At 38.4% G+C, this 18,983-nt stretch overlaps 1 protein-coding gene across 7 annotated transcripts in view; it reads left to right on the top strand.

The window, feature by feature from the left end:
- Positions 1–18,983, top strand: part of fnbp1a (formin binding protein 1a) — a 39,527-nt gene that overhangs the window by 8,310 nt on the left and 12,234 nt on the right. For 5 of the 7 annotated variants that reach the window (XM_039664884.2, XM_039664894.2, XM_039664931.2 and 2 more), the window contains exons 4-9: positions 937–1,084; positions 2,623–2,685; positions 3,816–3,920; positions 11,366–11,380; positions 15,277–15,405; positions 15,853–15,999. In XM_039664884.2, coding sequence (XP_039520818.1) covers positions 937–1,084; positions 2,623–2,685; positions 3,816–3,920; positions 11,366–11,380; positions 15,277–15,405; positions 15,853–15,999 — 607 coding nt within the window. The remainder of the gene's footprint in view (positions 1–936; positions 1,085–2,622; positions 2,686–3,815; positions 3,921–11,365; positions 11,381–15,276; positions 15,406–15,852; positions 16,000–18,983) is intronic. The other 2 variants (XM_039664912.2, XM_039664921.2) reach the window with 1 other exon arrangement.

Genomic DNA, 18,983 nt, shown 5'->3' on the forward strand with positions numbered 1-18,983 from the left:
ATCTTTATCAAAAAATAAGTTTATTAGGTTGAAACCAATTAGTTAAAAGTGCTCATAAAACTGACATACAGACATTTTTAATGTGATTTAAAGGGATAGTTCACTTTGAAATTAATTTTTGCTATGTTTTAGCTTACCTCAAGGGCATCCAAGATGCAGGTGTCTTTGTTTCCGCAGTTGTTTCAATTTTTATATTTTTATCAAGTTTGTGTCTGTCAGTCATATAATGGAGGTCTATGGTCACCACCTCAAAGAGCATGCACAGAGAAGTCCAAATTAAACATGATTTAATGACTCGTAATTGTAAGTACACATTGATGGCCTAAGACATGAAACGAGTGGTTTCTGTGAGAAAACGAACAGTATTTATATATCGTTTTACATTTTTGTGATTACAAGAGGTAAAACGATATAAATACTGTTCATTTTCTCACACAAACCGCTCGTTTTGTGTCTTAGGCCATCAATGTGTACTTACATTTACGAGTCATTAAATCATGTTTAATCTGGACTTCTCTGTGCATGCTCTTTGAGGTGGTGACCATAGACCTCCATTATATGACTGACAGACAAGAACGGTTTGACCTAAAAATATCAAAATTGAAACAACTGCGGAAACAAAGACACCTACTTCTTGGATGCCCTTGAGATAAGCTAAAACACACCAAAAATGTATTTCAAAGTGAACTATCCCTTCAAGGGTCCATACATTTTTGGGGGGCCACTATGTATTTTGGCCTTACATTGATCAGCATTGATATCAGCATCAATATCAGCCATTAAAAAATAATAATAATAATAAGTTGACTACTATTGTAGTCTAAATCATGAGTGGGCCATTTTTAATTAAGGAAGAGAAACTCATTTTTGTCACATCTATAATGTCTCATCTTGCTTTTTGTTGATGTATTATAACGTTTTCGCTTTTGCTGTTAGGTACACGTCATGTAGAGCATTTCTGATTACCTTAAATGAGCTGAACGACTACGCGGGTCAACACGAGGTCATCGCCGAAAACCTGTCCTCTCAGATCACCGCCGAATTGACCCGCTACACTCAAGAACTGAAGGCTGAACGGAAATCGGTACGAACATGTCTTTTCCGTGCTTTTCTTGTCAGGACGATGCCAAAAAATCCTGCTTTCTAGCGATCATTTATGGAGAGATAATCTTCCAAAAAAAAGAATCAAATCCCTCAATAACATGAATCACCCATTCAGTGCATGTATGAAACTACAGCAATTCTTTCTCTGCGCTCCAGCACAGGCTCACCTCTTACAAATCCCGGGTTAATCGCGTAGGAATATGGTATTATTTTGTTTATGATTTCTCCCAGCTCCGTGGAATGAAGCCAAACCCAATGTGGGTCATGTACTGTATTCAGGTCAATGGAGTTTGAGAAGGTCGCCCTCCCCCCGCTCTTGGCCTCTCTCGTCTAAAGGTTCTCGCACGGGTTCAGGAGACCTCTGTCTGAGGCTGGTGGCTGGAAGTAATACGACAGCAGAGTAAAACACCACCGCGCACGAGCTGAGGGAAGCTTCATTCCCTCTGATGATGCATTTAGTCTGCCTTTTGTGTTCAAATGTCACTCTGAGAGAAAGTGGTCTTTATGTATTTTTCATAAAGAGAGTAGTGGAATGCCATGAGTGGGAAGACACAAGCGATCGCCTGTGCCAGTTTGTCAGGGAAGTTTTCGCTAATGAGAACCCCTAAATAAATGATTAGTGTTCTTCCAGCAAGGAATTCTGCAGTTAATTAACATTTATTGTACAAGAATATGTCTTTGCTGCCGTAATTGATTTCTTTATGGAATGACGAGGGGTTTGGATTCAGCGATAGCTCTGGAATATAATCTTTCTAACAGCTGCTGTCTGGCTTGATTGTCTTATATTTCATTTAATCAGCTTAGTTTCCAATTAAATGTCTTTTCAGCATAATATTTGAAATGGACGTGTTGGACTGTGATAGTTGTCACGACTGTGCAAGAGCTGAAATAGAATTTCCTAATCCTCAAACCCCCTTAATTATGGTAAAAAGTTACTGTACAATACAGTTTGTCATGGATTGTTTCTGGTATAAACAGCCACATTTGAAAAAATGTACTTTTGCTGATAATTTACTCACCCCCATGTCATCCAAGATGTCCATGTCTTTCTTTCTTCAGTCGAAAAGAAATTTAGGTTTTTGATGAAAACATTCCAGGATTTTTCTCCATATAATGGACTTCATTGGGAACCATCCCTACAAAAAAAAAGAAAGAAATTGTTATAGTTTTATTAATCAAAAATGCATTCAATTGATCAAAAGTGACAGTAAAGATACTTATAATATTACCAAAATGTCTATATTTTTTATTCATCAAAGGATCCTGAAACAAAATTAAGCATGTGGATCATGTGATACTGACTGCTGCTGAAAATTCAGCGTTGCCATCTCAGGAATACATTACATTATAAGATATTTTAAATTGTAATTAATTGTATATTAAAGTTTTTACTGCATTTTTGATGGAATGAATGCAGCCTTGGTGAGCATGAGAGGGAAACGAATCTTAACAACCCTAAACTTGTGAATGGTAGTGTATTAAATTGTAATTCTATTTCTTGTCTTTTCTGTCCTATAGCATTTCCATGATGGCCGCAGAGCGCAACAGCACATTGAGAATTCCTGGAAGCAGCTGGAATCGGTGAGTCAGTTTAACTGAACAGAACATAGTGTGACTATTCAAATTTCTCCTGATACTCCCTTCTCTTTCATCACCTGTCTGAGATATGAGCTAAAACTGGGGCGCTTTGTACAGTAAACGCTTGTGTGAAATGAGCCACAGGTGTTTGTAAAAGGTGTCTCTTTTAAAATAAGCAACAACTTACTGCTACAGGTTTTCATACAAAAAGAAAGTAAATATTCTGGTTTCACATACAGGGCTTAGATTAAAGGGATAGTTCACTTTGAAATAAATGTTTGAGATGTTTTAGCTTACCTCAAGGGCATCCAAGATGTACGTGTCTTTGTTTCCGCAGTAGTTTCAATTTTGATATTTTTAGGTCAAACCGTTCTTGTCTGTCAGTCATATAATGGAGGTCTATGGTCACCACCTCAAAGAGCATGCACAGAGAAGTCCAAATTAAACATGATTTAATGACTCGTAAATGTAAGTACACATTGATGGCCTAAGACACGAAAAGAGCGGTTTGTATGAGAAAACTAACGGTATTTATATAGTTTTTACCTCTTGTAACCACAGCCACAAAGCGCCAGCGCCCTCAGATCACTTGGACGTGGCTGTGGTTACAAGAGGTAAAAATGATATAAATACTGTTAATTTTCTCACACAAACTGCTCGTTTCGTGTCTTAGGCCATCAATGTGTACCTACATTTACAAATGTTTAAAACATGTTTAATTTGGACTTCTCTGTGCATGCTCTTTGAGGTGGTGACCATAGACCTCCATTATATGACTGAACGGTTTGACCTAAAAATATCAAAATTGAAACTACTGCGGAAACAAAGACAGCTACATCTTGGATGCCCTTGAGGTAAGCTAAAACATACCAAAAAATAATTTCAAAGTGAACTATCCCTTTAAGCCAAGATTGGGCCTTAGTTCCTTTAGGAAATTTAAGTAGCTTTAGAAAAAACATTACTGATGTGCATCTTGAAACTAACTGGGGGATAGAGTAACTAACTAGAAGTAGCACCACTACAAGCTGAACTACGTTTTTTTAGTCACTTTATCGTTGCATACTTTTTTTCAGCAATTAAAAAAATAATAATTTAATTCCTCATTTTAATGCAAGTTTCTTTGCTCTTTTTAGAGTAAGCGAAGATTTGAAAGAGACTGTAAGGAAGCGGATCGCGCCCAGCATTACTTCGACAAGGTGGATGCCGACATTAACGTGACTAAAGCAGACGTGGAAAAGGTATGGATCACGTGTGTGTGTGTGTGTGTGATGGAGAAGGGACCGATCCTATCATAAACCCCTCATTCTCCATGACTGCTTTCATCCTTTTCTGTGAGTCTGTGTGGATGATCCCTCTTTGGAACGAGGCGGTGGTGACGGACGCTGATATAACCGTTGTCAAGTTCCCACCTTACACCTTTTACTGTACCTCACCTGCTCCTACCTTATCTGTACTGCAGAAAATACCCATTTTGTTCAAAGAGAAGTTGGACAGTATGCACGATAAATCTGTGATCAAATTGGTACCTGCTAAATTTTCGTTGTTTTTTATTTGGCATTGGGCAGATATTTTAATAGATATTATATTAGTTTCCAATTCAAACAAACCAAGGAGGTTTCAAAAACGTAAACGGTTTGCTTTCTACTTTACACAGATATATAGGCAAAATTATAAACTGGAGCTTTATTATTAACCACTAAGGCTGTACAATGTATATTGTAAGTAGTATTCACCATGATTATAATTGCAAATTGAATTAAAACAATTAAGCGGCATACTGTGAATACTGAGGTGATATTAATGTACTTTTTTGAGGTCAATGATTTAGTTTTGCAATCTCTTGCTATTATGAGAGTGTTAACACAGAGATGTTTAATAGTGTTTCAAATTTAAATTAGTAAGTTTCATTCATTTTTGTGAATATTTCAAAAACTATCTGTTTCAATAATTTAATACAAACCCAATAAAGTGACTTTAGTGTAAACAAATAATGTGAAAAATAGTTCAATAATTGTTTATGTTGCTCAGGTCTAAAATTCACTGTTACGGTCCCATAAAATATGGGTCTAGGATTCCGGGACCACAACATAAAAGATCGACAACGAAAGACGTAATCCAAAATAATGTTTTTATTATAACTCAAACAACTCCCAAATTAACCATAACATAAGAGACGGGGAGCTCAGCAACACGGGAAGAGAAGTGGAAATACAACCCAGCTGAGACTCCCCGCTCCAAACTCAAGTTCAAAACTATAAACAATGAAGAATCAGTGGTGAGCGGCCTCCTCCAAGGACACTTCCTTCCGTTTTATCTCTGGTCTTTCCCGAGCACCACCAATCAAAACTAAGAAAAACGGAAACAAGACAACATTAACATAATTAAACTTAATTAGAGGACTCCAGTCCAGACGTTCGCGATACTCACGTAACACCTCCACCCCTAAATGGTGAATGGTGGGAATTAACAACATAAACCCACCAATCACCATATAACCGTACGCGACAATGTGTCTGCCAACACATTATTCTTCCCGGATACATGTTTTATCTCCAGATTAAATGATTGGACAAACAAAGCCCACCTCATCAAACGCTGATTTGAGTTGCGCATTTGATTAATGAACACAAGAGGGTTGTGGTCCGTATAAACCGTAACCGGACTGGATGAAGAACCGATATAAACCTCAAAGTTCTTAAGGGCCAAAATCAAGGCAAGCGCTTCCTTCTCAATTGTTGAATATGATTTTTGATGTTTCTGAAATTTTTTTGAAAAATAGCACACCGGATGTTCAATGCCATCAAGCCCCTCCTGCAACAAAACAGCACCTGCTCCCGCATCACTGGCATCCACAGCCAGTTTAAACACACGATCATACGCTGGAACAGCGAGAACAGGTGCCTGCATCAGGAGTGTTTTAAGGGACTCAAAAGCATATTGACATTCCGGTGACCATTTAAAACTTATTTTTGGACTCAACAGGTCAGTAAGTGGGGCAGCTACAGCAGAGAAGTTTACACAAAAACTACGGTAATAGCCCGCCATTCCTAAGAATCGCTGTAGTTCACGACGACTAGAAGGCACTGGAAATGATGTAATGGCCTCAATTTTGGCATTTACCGGTTTTACCTTGCCACCACCTACAATTTTCCCTAGATAGGTTATGGTTGCTTTAGCAAATTCACATTTAGCCAAATTAACCGTTAAGTTTGCCTCCGCCAACCTGTGAAACACTTGTTGTAGTTGATTGATGTGCTCATCCCACGTTGCAGAGTGAATTACTATATCATCCAGATATGCCTCGCAACCCGGCACCCCCCCCAAAACGCAGTTAACCAATCGTTGAAAGGTGGCGGGCGCATTTCGTACCCCAAAAGGCATTACAGAATACTGCAAGAAGGCATCAGGAGTAACAAACGCACTAACTTCCCTAGCACGTGGAGTTAGTGGCACCTGCCAATAGCCTTTAAGAAGGTCTAGCTTTGTCACGAACGTTGCAGACCCCACGCGGTCAACACAATCCTCCATGCGAGGAAGAGGATAACAATCAGGCTTCGTGACATTGTTAACCTTCCTAAAGTCTGTACAAAAACGGTCAGATCCATCAGACTTAATAGCGAGAATGCAGGGCGAACTCCATGAGCTGACACTAGATTCTGCAATACCATGTAACAGCATATAGTCAACCTGATTTTGTAAACGCCGACGTTTCTCAGGATTGACACGATACGGGTGCTGTTTAATTGGCGTATTGTCACCCACATCAATGTCATGCTGTAATATTTGCGTTTGGGACGGCACATCTGAAAAGAGTAAAACATAACGATTAATTAAATGTACAACATCTGTACGCTGCGAACAGGATAGATGTAAAAAACAGGAATCAAGGTTAGCCAGTATTTCAGAGTTGTTTAACCGGCCCTGTACTGTAGAGACAAGAGAACTTTCAATACCACTGTCAACTTCAGAACCGGACAGCGACCCCCAGGCCTCAGAGACAGTTTCAGCTCCAGATGTTCCTTCAGAGGAATCAGGTACCTGAAAAGCACTACAGACAGGAGAACACACTTGAGGCTGTTCAACATTGATCAAAGCCATTACCGAATTTACCTCCCCCGTATTATTTTTGTCCAACTGTTCACGATCATAATAGGGTTTGATCATATTGACATGGCACAATCTGCTTCGACGGACACGGTCAGGAGTAGCTACAATATAATCCCGGTCACTAACCTTCTTCTGTACGACATATGGACCACTATAGCGTGCTTGAAGACTTGAACCAAGAACAGGTAAAAATACCAAAACTTTGTCCCCAGCCTTAAATTGTCTAATCTTCGCTTTTTTGTCAAACCAACCTTTCATTTTGGACTGAGCTGCGATCAAATTTTTGCTAGCCAACTCACAAGCCCTATGTAACTTGTAACGAAAAGAGCTGACATAATCTAGCAAATTTTCTTGCTTGAACTCACTCAACCAATTTTCCTGCAGTAATTTTAAAGGGCCACGCACATTATGAGCAAACACTAAATCTGCTGGACTAAAACCCGTAGATTCTTGCACAACTTCTCGAACGGCAAACATCAAGAGGTGTACCCCATCATCCCACTCCTTTTCAAATTCAAGGCAATAAGCACGAAGCATTGACTTAAGGGTTTGATGAAACCTCTCCAGTACACCCTGACTCTCCGGATGAAAAGCGCTTGAAAAGCGGTGGGTGATGTTCAGTTGATCGGCCACCTGTGCAAAAACACGAGACATAAAGTTTGTCCCCTGGTCAGTTTGAATTACCTTAGGGAGTCCAAACAACGAAAAGAACTTAATTAGTGCCTTTACAACAGCGGGCGCAGTGATTTTGCGTATAGGTATAGCTTCAGGAAAACGTGTTGAGGCACACATAATGGTCAGTAAAAATCGATTACCGGATTTAGTGCGGGGCAATGGACCCACACAATCGACAATAACATGATCAAATGGTGCATCTACAGCTGGAATAGGATATAAAGGATATGGCGGTATGGGCGGATTTGACTTGCCAGAGACTTGACAGGTATGGCATGTTTTACAGTGCAGCTTCACATCCCGTTTTAATCCTGGCCAAAAAAACTGTCTCAAAATACGATCATATGTTTTATTAATCCCTAAATGACCAGCTAAGGGATTATCATGTGCCAAGCTAAGTATTTCACAACGAAACCGACTTGGCACAACAATCTGTGTGACAATGCTCCAATCATCCTGTGCAGAAGCATACGAAGGTGTCCATTTACGCAACAGGACATCATTTCTAACAAAATAACCCGTAGCCATCTCTGCCAGCTTTTCCTCAGAAACAACCAATTCAAACAAAGACTTTAGTGACTGATCACATTTTTGTTCAGAAATCAGATGCCTTCGAGACATATGCTCACCCCCAACACTGCACCATGGCTCCTGCAGCTCTAGTGAACTGTGCACATTTCCTTCATCTGACACTGTGGAATCGACATCAATAGGTATAGACCGTGCGATAGCAGTAGAGCTACTGTCACACGACATCTCAGACTCTCTACCTAGATCCACCCTAAGGCCATCCTCCACAGTCAAGACATCACACTCCTTAGTTTTAGCCATAGCACGCGTCACAGCACACACCGGAAACACTGCAGGATATTTCTTCTGCAACTCATCCGGGCCTTCAGCAACCAAAGGAACAGCAGTGACCTCGGGGTTTACCAGAATTTTTCCGCCAGCCAAATCATTTCCTAAAAGGAAATCTATTCCCTTAATAGGAAAGGTGTCGCACGCAGCCACTGCGACTGGACCAGACACCAAATCTGACTCGAGCTTAACCGAGTGCATGGGTAAATTAACAAACTTCATGCCAAAGCCCTGCACCAACTCACTACAGTTTAATGAAGTTTCATTTGAAAGAGGCAACACATTTCGAAGAATAATAGACCTAGAAGCCGCTGTGTCACGTAAAATAGTTACTGGAACTTTTACGCCGGTATTAGTCAATGAAACAACACCCTTCATAATAAAAGGAGAATAAATGTCCAAATCCGCATATTCAGACTGAAAAGGGCGTGACCCTGAAGGGGTTTCAATCAACATAACAGGTTTTGGTTTCTTTTTATTCAACAAAAAACAATTGTTGATCAAATGCCCACGCTTTTTACAATAAGCGCACACAGGCCTCACCTTAGCTGCAGTATCTTTAAAATTGGCCTGCTCGCTATACCCTTGTGTGATCGAACCACGCTGTGTTGGAGAGAAGAAAGATTTTTCAAAACTTTCTCTGTGCGTCAAAACATATTCATCTGCTAATATCGCAGCGGCAGACACGTTAGTCACTTTTTGTTCATTCAAATATGTTGCAATTTTATCCGGTAAACAATTTTTAAATTCCTCCATAAGAACCAAATCGCGAAGCTGATCAAAATTTTTCACGTCTTGTGCCGAACACCAACGATCAAAAAGCGCAATTTTCTCACGACCAAACTCAACATAACTCTGGCCCTCGGTTTTCTTATAGCTACGGAATTTCTGCCTATAAGCCTCAGGAACCAGCTCATAAGACCTTAAGACTGCAACTTTGACCTGATCATAATTTAAACTTACGTCAGGTGAAAGAGAAGCGTACGCCTCCTGGGCTTTACCCGTAAACACACACTGAAGCAGGAGAGGCCAAATTTCTTTTGGCCACTTTAAGGTCGTTGCTACCCTCTCAAATAAAACGAAATATTTATCAACATCTCTCTCAGAAAAAGGCGGAATTAAACGAATGCATTTATTAACATCATAGTCCATCTCCGCACCGCCAGCTTCACCAACCTGTCTAGCTCCTCTGAGACAGGCCGCTTCACGTTTTCCTGTCTCCTCTATTTCCAATTTACGCAGCTCAAAATCATGCTTAAGCTCTTTTTCCCTGAGCTCTAAGCGCCGCATTTCTACGTGTAGCTCTAATTTACGCAGCTCAGGATCTGGATGCGCACCAGCACGGGGAAAAGAGCTCACGGGGGAAGGGAGTAATTCTTTTTCGGCTAATTCAGCGTGCACTTGAGATTTGATATTTTGTTTCGCTTCTTGTTTTGAGATAGGTATTTTAAAATGAGCAGCAATAGAAAGCAACTGATTCTTAGTACATTGTTCAAATTTTTCAAGGCTCGGGTGAGCCACAAAGTCCTCTAGATCAAAATCCATAATGAGACCGAAAAACACGCAGTTTCGAAACGAAAGAGGACGGGGGAAGAAAAAAGAAACAGCGTAAAGCCTCAAACCGCCAACAACGAAATACAAAGTAATCGCAAAATACAAATGCACTGTGGAGTGAAGTGATTACTCAAAAATAGGCAGTATACCATTTAAACCAAGAATCAGCCCTTGCTTCCCCCTAGCTATCCTGCCTAACAAAATCTCACCTCTCTAACTTAACCCTTACTCTTCACACAGTTCTGCGGCGGGTTTTTATGCACTATAAACCAGTAAGTTTGTGAGCCGCTTTACGACACACAAAATCTTACGGATGTGCTCCCGAGATAACTGCTTTCACAGTTAACACTAGCCGCGTCCCCGTGACACTATTAAAACAACAAAATTAGGTGACATTCAAGGAACGACACCTCTTCAGCCTAACAGGAGAGCAAAGGCAAGCCAAACAGATCATGAGATTAACACTTCACTCACCTGCATTTCATGCGAGAACAATGTAAAAAAAAAAAAAAAAAAAAAAACGAGACGAGCCCCCATTTATGTTACGGTCCCATAAAATATGGGTCTAGGATTCCGGGACCACAACATAAAAGATCGACAACGAAAGACGTAATCCAAAATAATGTTTTTATTATAACTCAAACAACTCCCAAATTAACCATAACATAAGAGACGGGGAGCTCAGCAACACGGGAAGAGAAGTGGAAATACAACCCAGCTGAGACTCCCCGCTCCAAACTCAAGTTCAAAACTATAAACAATGAAGAATCAGTGGTGAGCGGCCTCCTCCAAGGACACTTCCTTCCGTTTTATCTCTGGTCTTTCCCGAGCACCACCAATCAAAACTAAGAAAAACGGAAACAAGACAACATTAACATAATTAAACTTAATTAGAGGACTCCAGTCCAGACGTTCGCGATACTCACGTAACATTCACTGTTGCAAATAAACTAATCAAATGATAAAATATATAAAATGCATTCGGAATCACAAGCTTAATCAACATTTACTAATACATTATTAAAATCAAAAGTTGCGTCTGTTATTATTATTTAATGGACCTCATATAACATGAACTCAACTGACCCTCCTCAATTAATATTTTTTATTAATTAACGTTAACAAAGATTTATACATACTGTAACAAATGTATTGCTCATTCTTAATACATTTTAGATAACGCATTAACTAATGGGACCTTATTGTAAAATGTTACCAGAATGTTTTTTTTTTATTATTTAAATGTTCAATAATAAGCTCAAAGACCACAAAAAAATAGAATAAAATATAGATTTTTTTTTTTTTCAATAAGAAAGAAAAAACAACTAATATGGCAGCGGCCTGTCTGTTGTTATTATTATAACAAGGCTAAATGATCAGATTTGGATTTTGTTTAGCCCATGTATAGATGTCTTCTTAAGTAACTTCTGTTATTAGTGTGTCTGTGACACTAATCGACTCTGTCTTTGTTTTTTAACATGTCTTAAAGCGGTGTTCTCTCAAGGTAGGTTTGAACCAAGAGTCGTCTTTGTCGGTGAGGAGTTTGTCAACTTGTTCGGTGTATTACCCATATCAGCAAAGAGTGTTTGTCGTAATTTTCGTTGTTTTTCGTTTTTTAGCTTTTGTTACGTTCACGTCTATGCTTGCAGCGAACCTTTCCTGTATTCACCTTCTACAAATGTACAGAATAAGACTTGTCATGGAAGACTGATGTTAAATTGAATTTCGATTGCGAAAATGGGCTACGTTTACGCTTAGGGTTACACAAAATCAATAGCTATTACTGTCACCCACAAAAAGTCCTGAGTTTGAGAGTCTGTTCACACTGTCTGGTTCATGTACATGATGTTGTATACAGTATGTACAGTGACCACTAAAAGCATTTAGACTCTTTAAATTGAATGAATTTCATTGCATTATGTGCTGTATTAAATCAAGTGACACAAACGCAATTCTCAAGCAAAACATTTCAGTTAGTTTTGTTTTAGATATGTTATCAAAATACTCTGACACTTTGGGGTTGCAAAATTTGAGTGAAACAATTAATGCGATGAACTATACCTGTTAGGATTGTAGTCTAACAGGTATAGTTAGGAAGCCATTGGTTATTTCTCAGAAAAGCTTAACCTTTTTTGCATATGCAACTTGTATTTATATTTTGTGTTTAATGCAATTAACATTCACATATTTGTGTGTGACTTAAGGATCCAGATGCTTTTTTGGTCTGCTGTTTGTGTTTAGTTAGTATGCATGATGAATGGATGTCTGGTGCGAATAGTTTGGATCATTTTCACATTTTGTTTTGGGAACATTCATTGTCATTTTAGTGTGTGTGTGTGTTTGTTTATTAATTTTCTCATACACTGTCGATATTCCATCGTGTTATTTTTGTCAGAGAGTTTAAAGTCACCAAGAAATCAAAATTGACACTTCTTTTATTGTGTGTGTGTGTGTGTGTGTGTGTGTGTGGAATATTGCAGTATTATTATAAATTATTTACCTGTTTACATCAATGTTTTTAGAAAATTCATTCAATTTCAGCGACTAAATTTTGTCTTGTTTCTGAAGCCTTTTCAATCGGATATACAGTACACTCACCTAAAGGATTATGAGGAACACCTGTTCAATTTCTCCTTAATGCAATTATCTAATCAACCAATCACATGGCAGTTACTTCAATGCATTTAGGGGGGTGGTCCTGGTCAAGACAATCTCCTGAACTCCAAACTGAATGTCAGAATGGGGAAGAAAGGTGATTTAAGCAATTTTGAGCGTGGCATGGTTGTTGGTGCCAGACGGGCCGGTCTGAGTATTTCACAATCTGCTCAGTTAAGGCGGGCATACACTGTGCGATTTTCTTCCGATTTTGAGCCGAATTCTGACTTGTGCGACTCATTTTCGTGTCGGACCGATTTTCAGCTTTGTCGTGCGTCGTTTGTCGTGCAGTGTTCGTGCAGTGTACAGGGAGAAACGAGAGGCGATTAACCTCTCACGATCGACAATCGGATGGTCGGATGAATTTCTGGCATGTCAGAAATTTTGGTCGCTCCTCGTGACTATATCGCACAGTTGAAGCAAAGCTACGAACCGATTGCCCTAAACTCAGTGTTTTTTCCCTTACTGCACCTGCGCGAAAACAGAAGTTTAACCATTTCATCTGCAGCAAAAATAAAATTAAAATAAAAACGAGCTACAAATTACTGTTGCTTACCTCCAGTTCGTGTTGCAAAATGGATAATATTACCCACCGTCTTCAAGCCACCTGATATGCAACACCTCTTTTATTATTTTGTCAAACAATGTTTTTGAAATAAACCTGTTTTTAATTTTCATTGATGATTAATAATGGCAATGTTCGGACATATTATAGACTGTTAATAGTTATTTTATATATAATTCATTGTAATCGACCTAAATGTTTTAGACAATTTTTAATGAGGAGTAAGATTAATATTTTACTATCCTCACAGCACGTTGGTTATGTGCTGTGAAAATATTGCGTGGCAAATTAATTATAATAGCGGATCAATTTAATAGTAAAATTAGCCTATAGGCCTCCCCTAATAATGATAATATAATAATAATAATAATAATTAAATGCATAAATTGAAAATACTAAATCATCTTGATACTGATAGCAGATGCTTGTTTTGACAATATCTCTGGATACATACACGTAAATAGGCGCAATCGAGGGGGTTATCGCAGATATTACACGTATAGTGTGAGCAGTGAAGTCGCAGCTCGACGATCGGACCGAACAGTGTGAGCACATAAATCCTGAACTTTGGCTTTGCATCGCATGCGATTTACTCGTTCAGTGTGAGTAGGTACCTTGCTGAAATCGCACAGACATCGCACAGTGTATGCCCGCCTTTACTGGGATTTTCACGCACAACCATTTCTAGGGTTTACAAAGAATGGTGTGGAAAGGGAAAAACATCCAGTATGCGGCAGTCCTGTGGGCGAAAATGCCTTGTTGATGCGAGAGGTCAGAGGAGAATGGGCCGACTGATTCAAGCTGATAGAAGAGCAACTTTGAGTAAAATAGCCACTCGTTAAAACCGAGGTATGCAGCAAAGCATTTGTGAAGCCACAACACACACAACCTTGAGGCGGATGGGCTACAACAGCAGAAGACCCCACCGGGTACCACTCATCTCCACTACAAATAGAAAAAAGAGGCTACAATTTGTAAGAGCTCACCAAAATTGGACAGTTAAAGACTGGAAAAATGTTGCCTGGTCTGATGAGTCTCGATTTCTGTTGAGACATTCAGATGGCGTAAAGAAGGAGTCAGAATTTGGTGTAAACAGAATGAGAACATGGATCCATCATGCCTTGTTGTGCAGGCTGGTGGTGGTGGTGTGATGGTGTGGGGGATGTTTTCTTGGCACACTTTAGGCCCCTTAGTGACAATTGGGCATCATTTAAATGCCACGGCCTACCTGAGTATTGTTTCTGACCATGTCCATCCCTTTATGGCCACCATGTCCCCATCCTCTGATGGCTACTTCCAGCAGGATAATGCACCATGTCACAAAGCTTGAATCTTTTTTAAATTGGTTTCTTGAACATGACAATGAGTTTACTGTACTAAAATGGCCCCCACAGTCACCAGATCTCAACCCAATGGAGCATCTTTGGGATGTGGTGGAACGGGAGCTTCGGGTCCCACAAATCTCCATCAACTGCAAGATGCTATCCTATCAATATGGGCCAACATTTCTAAAGAATGCTTTCAGCACCTTGTTGAATCAATGCCACGTAGAATTAAGGCAGTTCTGAAGGCGAAAGGGGGTCAAACACAGTATTAGTGGTGTTCCTAATAATCCTTTAGGTGAGTGTAGGTCACAATAGGGATCACAACTTCTGTTTCATGCTGAATTTAACTATGCAAATGTGCTAATGCAGCGGTAAATCAACCGACGGCCTTGTTATCGAATAATGCACATTTTCGGTTTTTGTTTATATTTGAGTGGACAGTGGCACTCAGTAAATGTGTAAAGCAAGTCATTCAATTCCAGTAGTCAAAAAGTCATTCTCCTATCAGTTAAACTCTACATAAAAAAAGATGAAACATAGCTAGCTTTTGCGTTATTTTTCCTGAGCACATCATTTGATTATATTTCTGTGTTCGATCTGTGCTGCTTGCGTTGTCTGTTCTCTCTCTCTCACAGAGCGCTTGGTTAAGTGTGTAGATCACTGACTCTATTGATCTGAAGTTGACATCAGGCTATGTTTATATTATATTCTGTAATCGGCTAATAGACTCTCACTGTTTGTTTACTTGTCATGTCAAAAGGTGATCGTTTTATTTGTCAGTCCTTGGCCTTTACGTTCTGATGTCATTCTTTATTGAAAGGATCTTAGTTAATTTTTTTCTCTCTGTCTTTCTAGGCGAAACAGCAAGCTCAGTTGAGGCATCAGGTAGCTGAAGACAGTAAAAACGAGTACCTGACATACTTGCAGAAGTTCAACAAGGACCAACACGAGCACTACTACACCCTCATACCACATATCTTTCAAGTAATTGTCTATCTTTATCATAAATTAAAAATGGTATTAAAATATTCAGTCACACTTTAGATTAGGGTCCAATTCTCACTATTAACTAACTATTAACTATGACTTTTGCCTCAGTAAATCCTAAGTACTGCTTATTAATAGTTAGTAAGGTTGTTAAGTGATTTTGGATGTAGAATGAGCATGAGGTCATGCAGAATAAGCATTAATATGTGCTTTAAAAGTACTAATAAACAGCCAATACACTATTAATATGCATGCTAATAAGCAACTTGTTCATAGTGAGAATTGGCCCCTAAACTAAAGAGTTACCAAATATTTGAATGTTGATGAAAGAAAAATATTTTATTTTTATTTTTAAGCTTAACTTTTACGTCTTATATGCATTGGTTGGACCATGAACTTCACAATGAAATATTGCATGGTTTAATGGTGTTTTCTCTTTTGCAGAGGATACAGGAGATGGAGGAGAGGCGAGTGGGCAGGGTGAGGGAGAGCATGCGGGTGTACACTGAGGTCGAGCGTAAAGTATTACCCATCGTCAGCAAGTGTCTGGATGGCATGACCAAGGCAGCTGAATCCATTGAGCCTAAAATGGTACGTAAAGTGCTACGGCTCCTTTATGCTGAAAATACACTGTGGTTCCGGATTCCATAGCCATCTGTTGATCAGCCTATATATTCAATGAAAATCTTTTAGGCCATAAAGTACATTTTTAGCAGTGTGGTTGAGAATCGAGAACTGGTTCTACAAAATAGCACATACGCAATGCCCAATCAGTGTCTCTGAGATCGGTTATTTTAATAAATCAGTCAAAAATATTTGCAAATCACTTTTAGACTCAGATTACTACTTACTTATGAAGTGTGATATTTGCAGCACTAATTTAGTTTCTAAGAATCTATAATCATTAATATTGGCAAGACTTTCCAATAAAGGTCCCTTTAGTTAAAGGGATAGTTCACCCAAAAATGAAAACTGTCATTAATCATTATCATGTCGTCATAATCATAATTGTCATCATGTCCTTCCAAAACCGTAAGACTTTTGTTCATCTTCAAAACACAAATGAAGATCTTTTTTAAGAAATCGTTTTGATGAGCTTTGTGTCCCTCCATTGACAGCTACACAACTAACACTTTGACACATCAAATAGTTCATAAAGAGATTGTAAAACTTGGGTGGTTTAGTCCAAATTTTCTTAAAAGACACAATCGCTTTATACGATGAACAGATTGAATTTATTCAAAGTTCAAATGACATCATTTTCATTTTTGGGTGAACTATCCCTTTAACAGAGCTATACATTTGTTATAGTTTTTATTAATCGTTCTTTTTTAATTTTACTTTAACAATAAACAGTAGTAATTTTGTTAGTTTATATTATCTCGGGTCCATTAAAAAAATATTAAGATACAATTCTTGATTTTAATAATGCATTAATAAATGTTAAAATAAACATGAACTTATTTAGAAGTCTTTTTTGTTCATGCTAGCAAATGGAAAATTAAGTGTTAGCATAATCATTAGCATAAGCATCAAGACATTTTTATGCACTACTGTTCAGTGTGGGGTCAGTATGATTTTTCTTGAAAGAAATCTCAGCAAGGCTGCATTTAGTAAAAACAGTAATATTCTGAAATATTATTACAATTTTAAATAACGTTTTTCTATTTGAATTTATGTTAAAATGGCATTTATTCTTGTGATCAAAGTGGAATTTTCAGCATCATTACTCCAGTCTTCAGTGTCACATGACCCTTCAGCTTTCAAAAACCAAAGAAGAAAAAATCTCCAAACTTTTAAATAGGATGCATAAGGTCGGATTCACATTTAGCGCCTAAAAACGCGTAGAAAACGCTGGGCGCGCCGCATTCTCCATTTTCCAAAGCGCCAGGGCGGTTGCGCTTCAGTTGGTTCTTGTCACATGACCTATTGTGTGCGTATGGTGCGCTTGCGGTATTCTGAAAAGTTGAGATTGCAAAACCGCGACTGCATCGCTTCAATTATGAGCGCGCATACATTTGAAATAACGAAATTGAGCGTGCAAAAGACGCGATATGTGAACCGGCCCTAAACTGGCTATAAAAATGAAATGAAAACTGAAAATTAAAAATTAAAGAATGAATAAGAAAGGGGGGCAATAATTAAGATGAGGACTTGTAGGACTATGATTTGTAGAAGCAGCACATAGGAGTTTTCCTGGCTGCGAGGTAGTTCAACTTTCCATATGAAGCCAGCAGATGAATAATAAAGCAGTTGAAAATGCTGACTAGATTTCTGTGATTATCGCTGGCCCACTTACAAGCTAACGAGTGGTGAGTAATAGAGTGTCGTCGCCCAGGTTACCATCAATAATTTACAGCTGCGGGGGAATGGCTGGAAGGCTGATGTGCCTGTTGTCTGTCTCATCTGCTAAATCCCGTCCCAGTGCTCATGTGGCCTATGTCGTCCTGTCCAAATATGGCAGATGGGAAGTCTAATTTCCAGCGCAGCACTAATTGACTCATACGAGCTGGGTTTTGCAGCAGATTTGAAGTGGCTTAGCAACAAAGACTTAAGCCTCTCTGTGGCTTTTGGGCTGTGTGTGTGTGTGGACGTAGAGTATGTGTGTGTGTGTCTTTTCAAAGATAGTGTGCTGGCCATATGAAGCAGCCCTCCATAAATCAACCTCCTACAGAAGTCATTGGTTCATTTGGTTGGGTTATGGATGCCATGTATATGCTAAAAATAGTCTCTTGGTCTGACCTGAACTATAGTAGAGGGATTAGATCAAGGGGATTTACAGCTGTCTTATTTCTGTGGTGGATGTGCATTTCATTGTCTGTCGTACATACATAATTGTTCTGTGATTATGACTATCTTTGGTTAACCTGTAGGTTACAGTGAAGTCTGTATTGCCAAAGTAAATCACCCATGACAGTGTTTCATACAGGATTTAGCTTCTTTAGCAAGATTAATAACTTGATAGACAATGATACTTTTTGTATTTATACAGTGATTATATATATATATATAAAATTGTTAAAATATAATATTATTTAATTATTTATATTTAATTTATTTATTTACAACTCTGATGCGACATGTGAGTATGTATCTAATATATTTTAAATTCTATTCAAAAATATTCTCAATTATTTTCTAAATATAATCTAATAATATTTTCTTATTTTATATATATATATACTGTATATATATGCGTAACTTTTATATATTTTATATAACAAAATGTTTAAGTTTTTCTTCTGTTGAATTATATTTAAAGTATAAGAAAATCCACTGTTTAAAATTCATTAAATTCGTGATGTTTACAAAGTCAATGATCATTAGTATTAAATAATCATGATCACAATAGTGACCAAAATAATCTTGATCGTGATTTTTTATATAATCGAGCAGCCCTATAACAAAATAACAGTTCTGGGCTCATTTTGAGTCAGATGTATACAGTACTTGCGGTTTACAAAATGAATTAGTTATCTGATTCAATACAGAAGTGAATAATTCAGTTTGATTCGCCAGTAGGTTTTAACTAATTTATTCAAAAGAACCTCACCAGTCGAACTCATTGGCTGTAT

The sequence above is a fragment of the Pimephales promelas genome, chromosome 14, assembly GCF_988280905.1.
Source record: "Pimephales promelas chromosome 14, fPimPro1.hap1.1, whole genome shotgun sequence".
Classification (NCBI taxonomy): domain Eukaryota; kingdom Metazoa; phylum Chordata; class Actinopteri; order Cypriniformes; family Leuciscidae; genus Pimephales; species Pimephales promelas.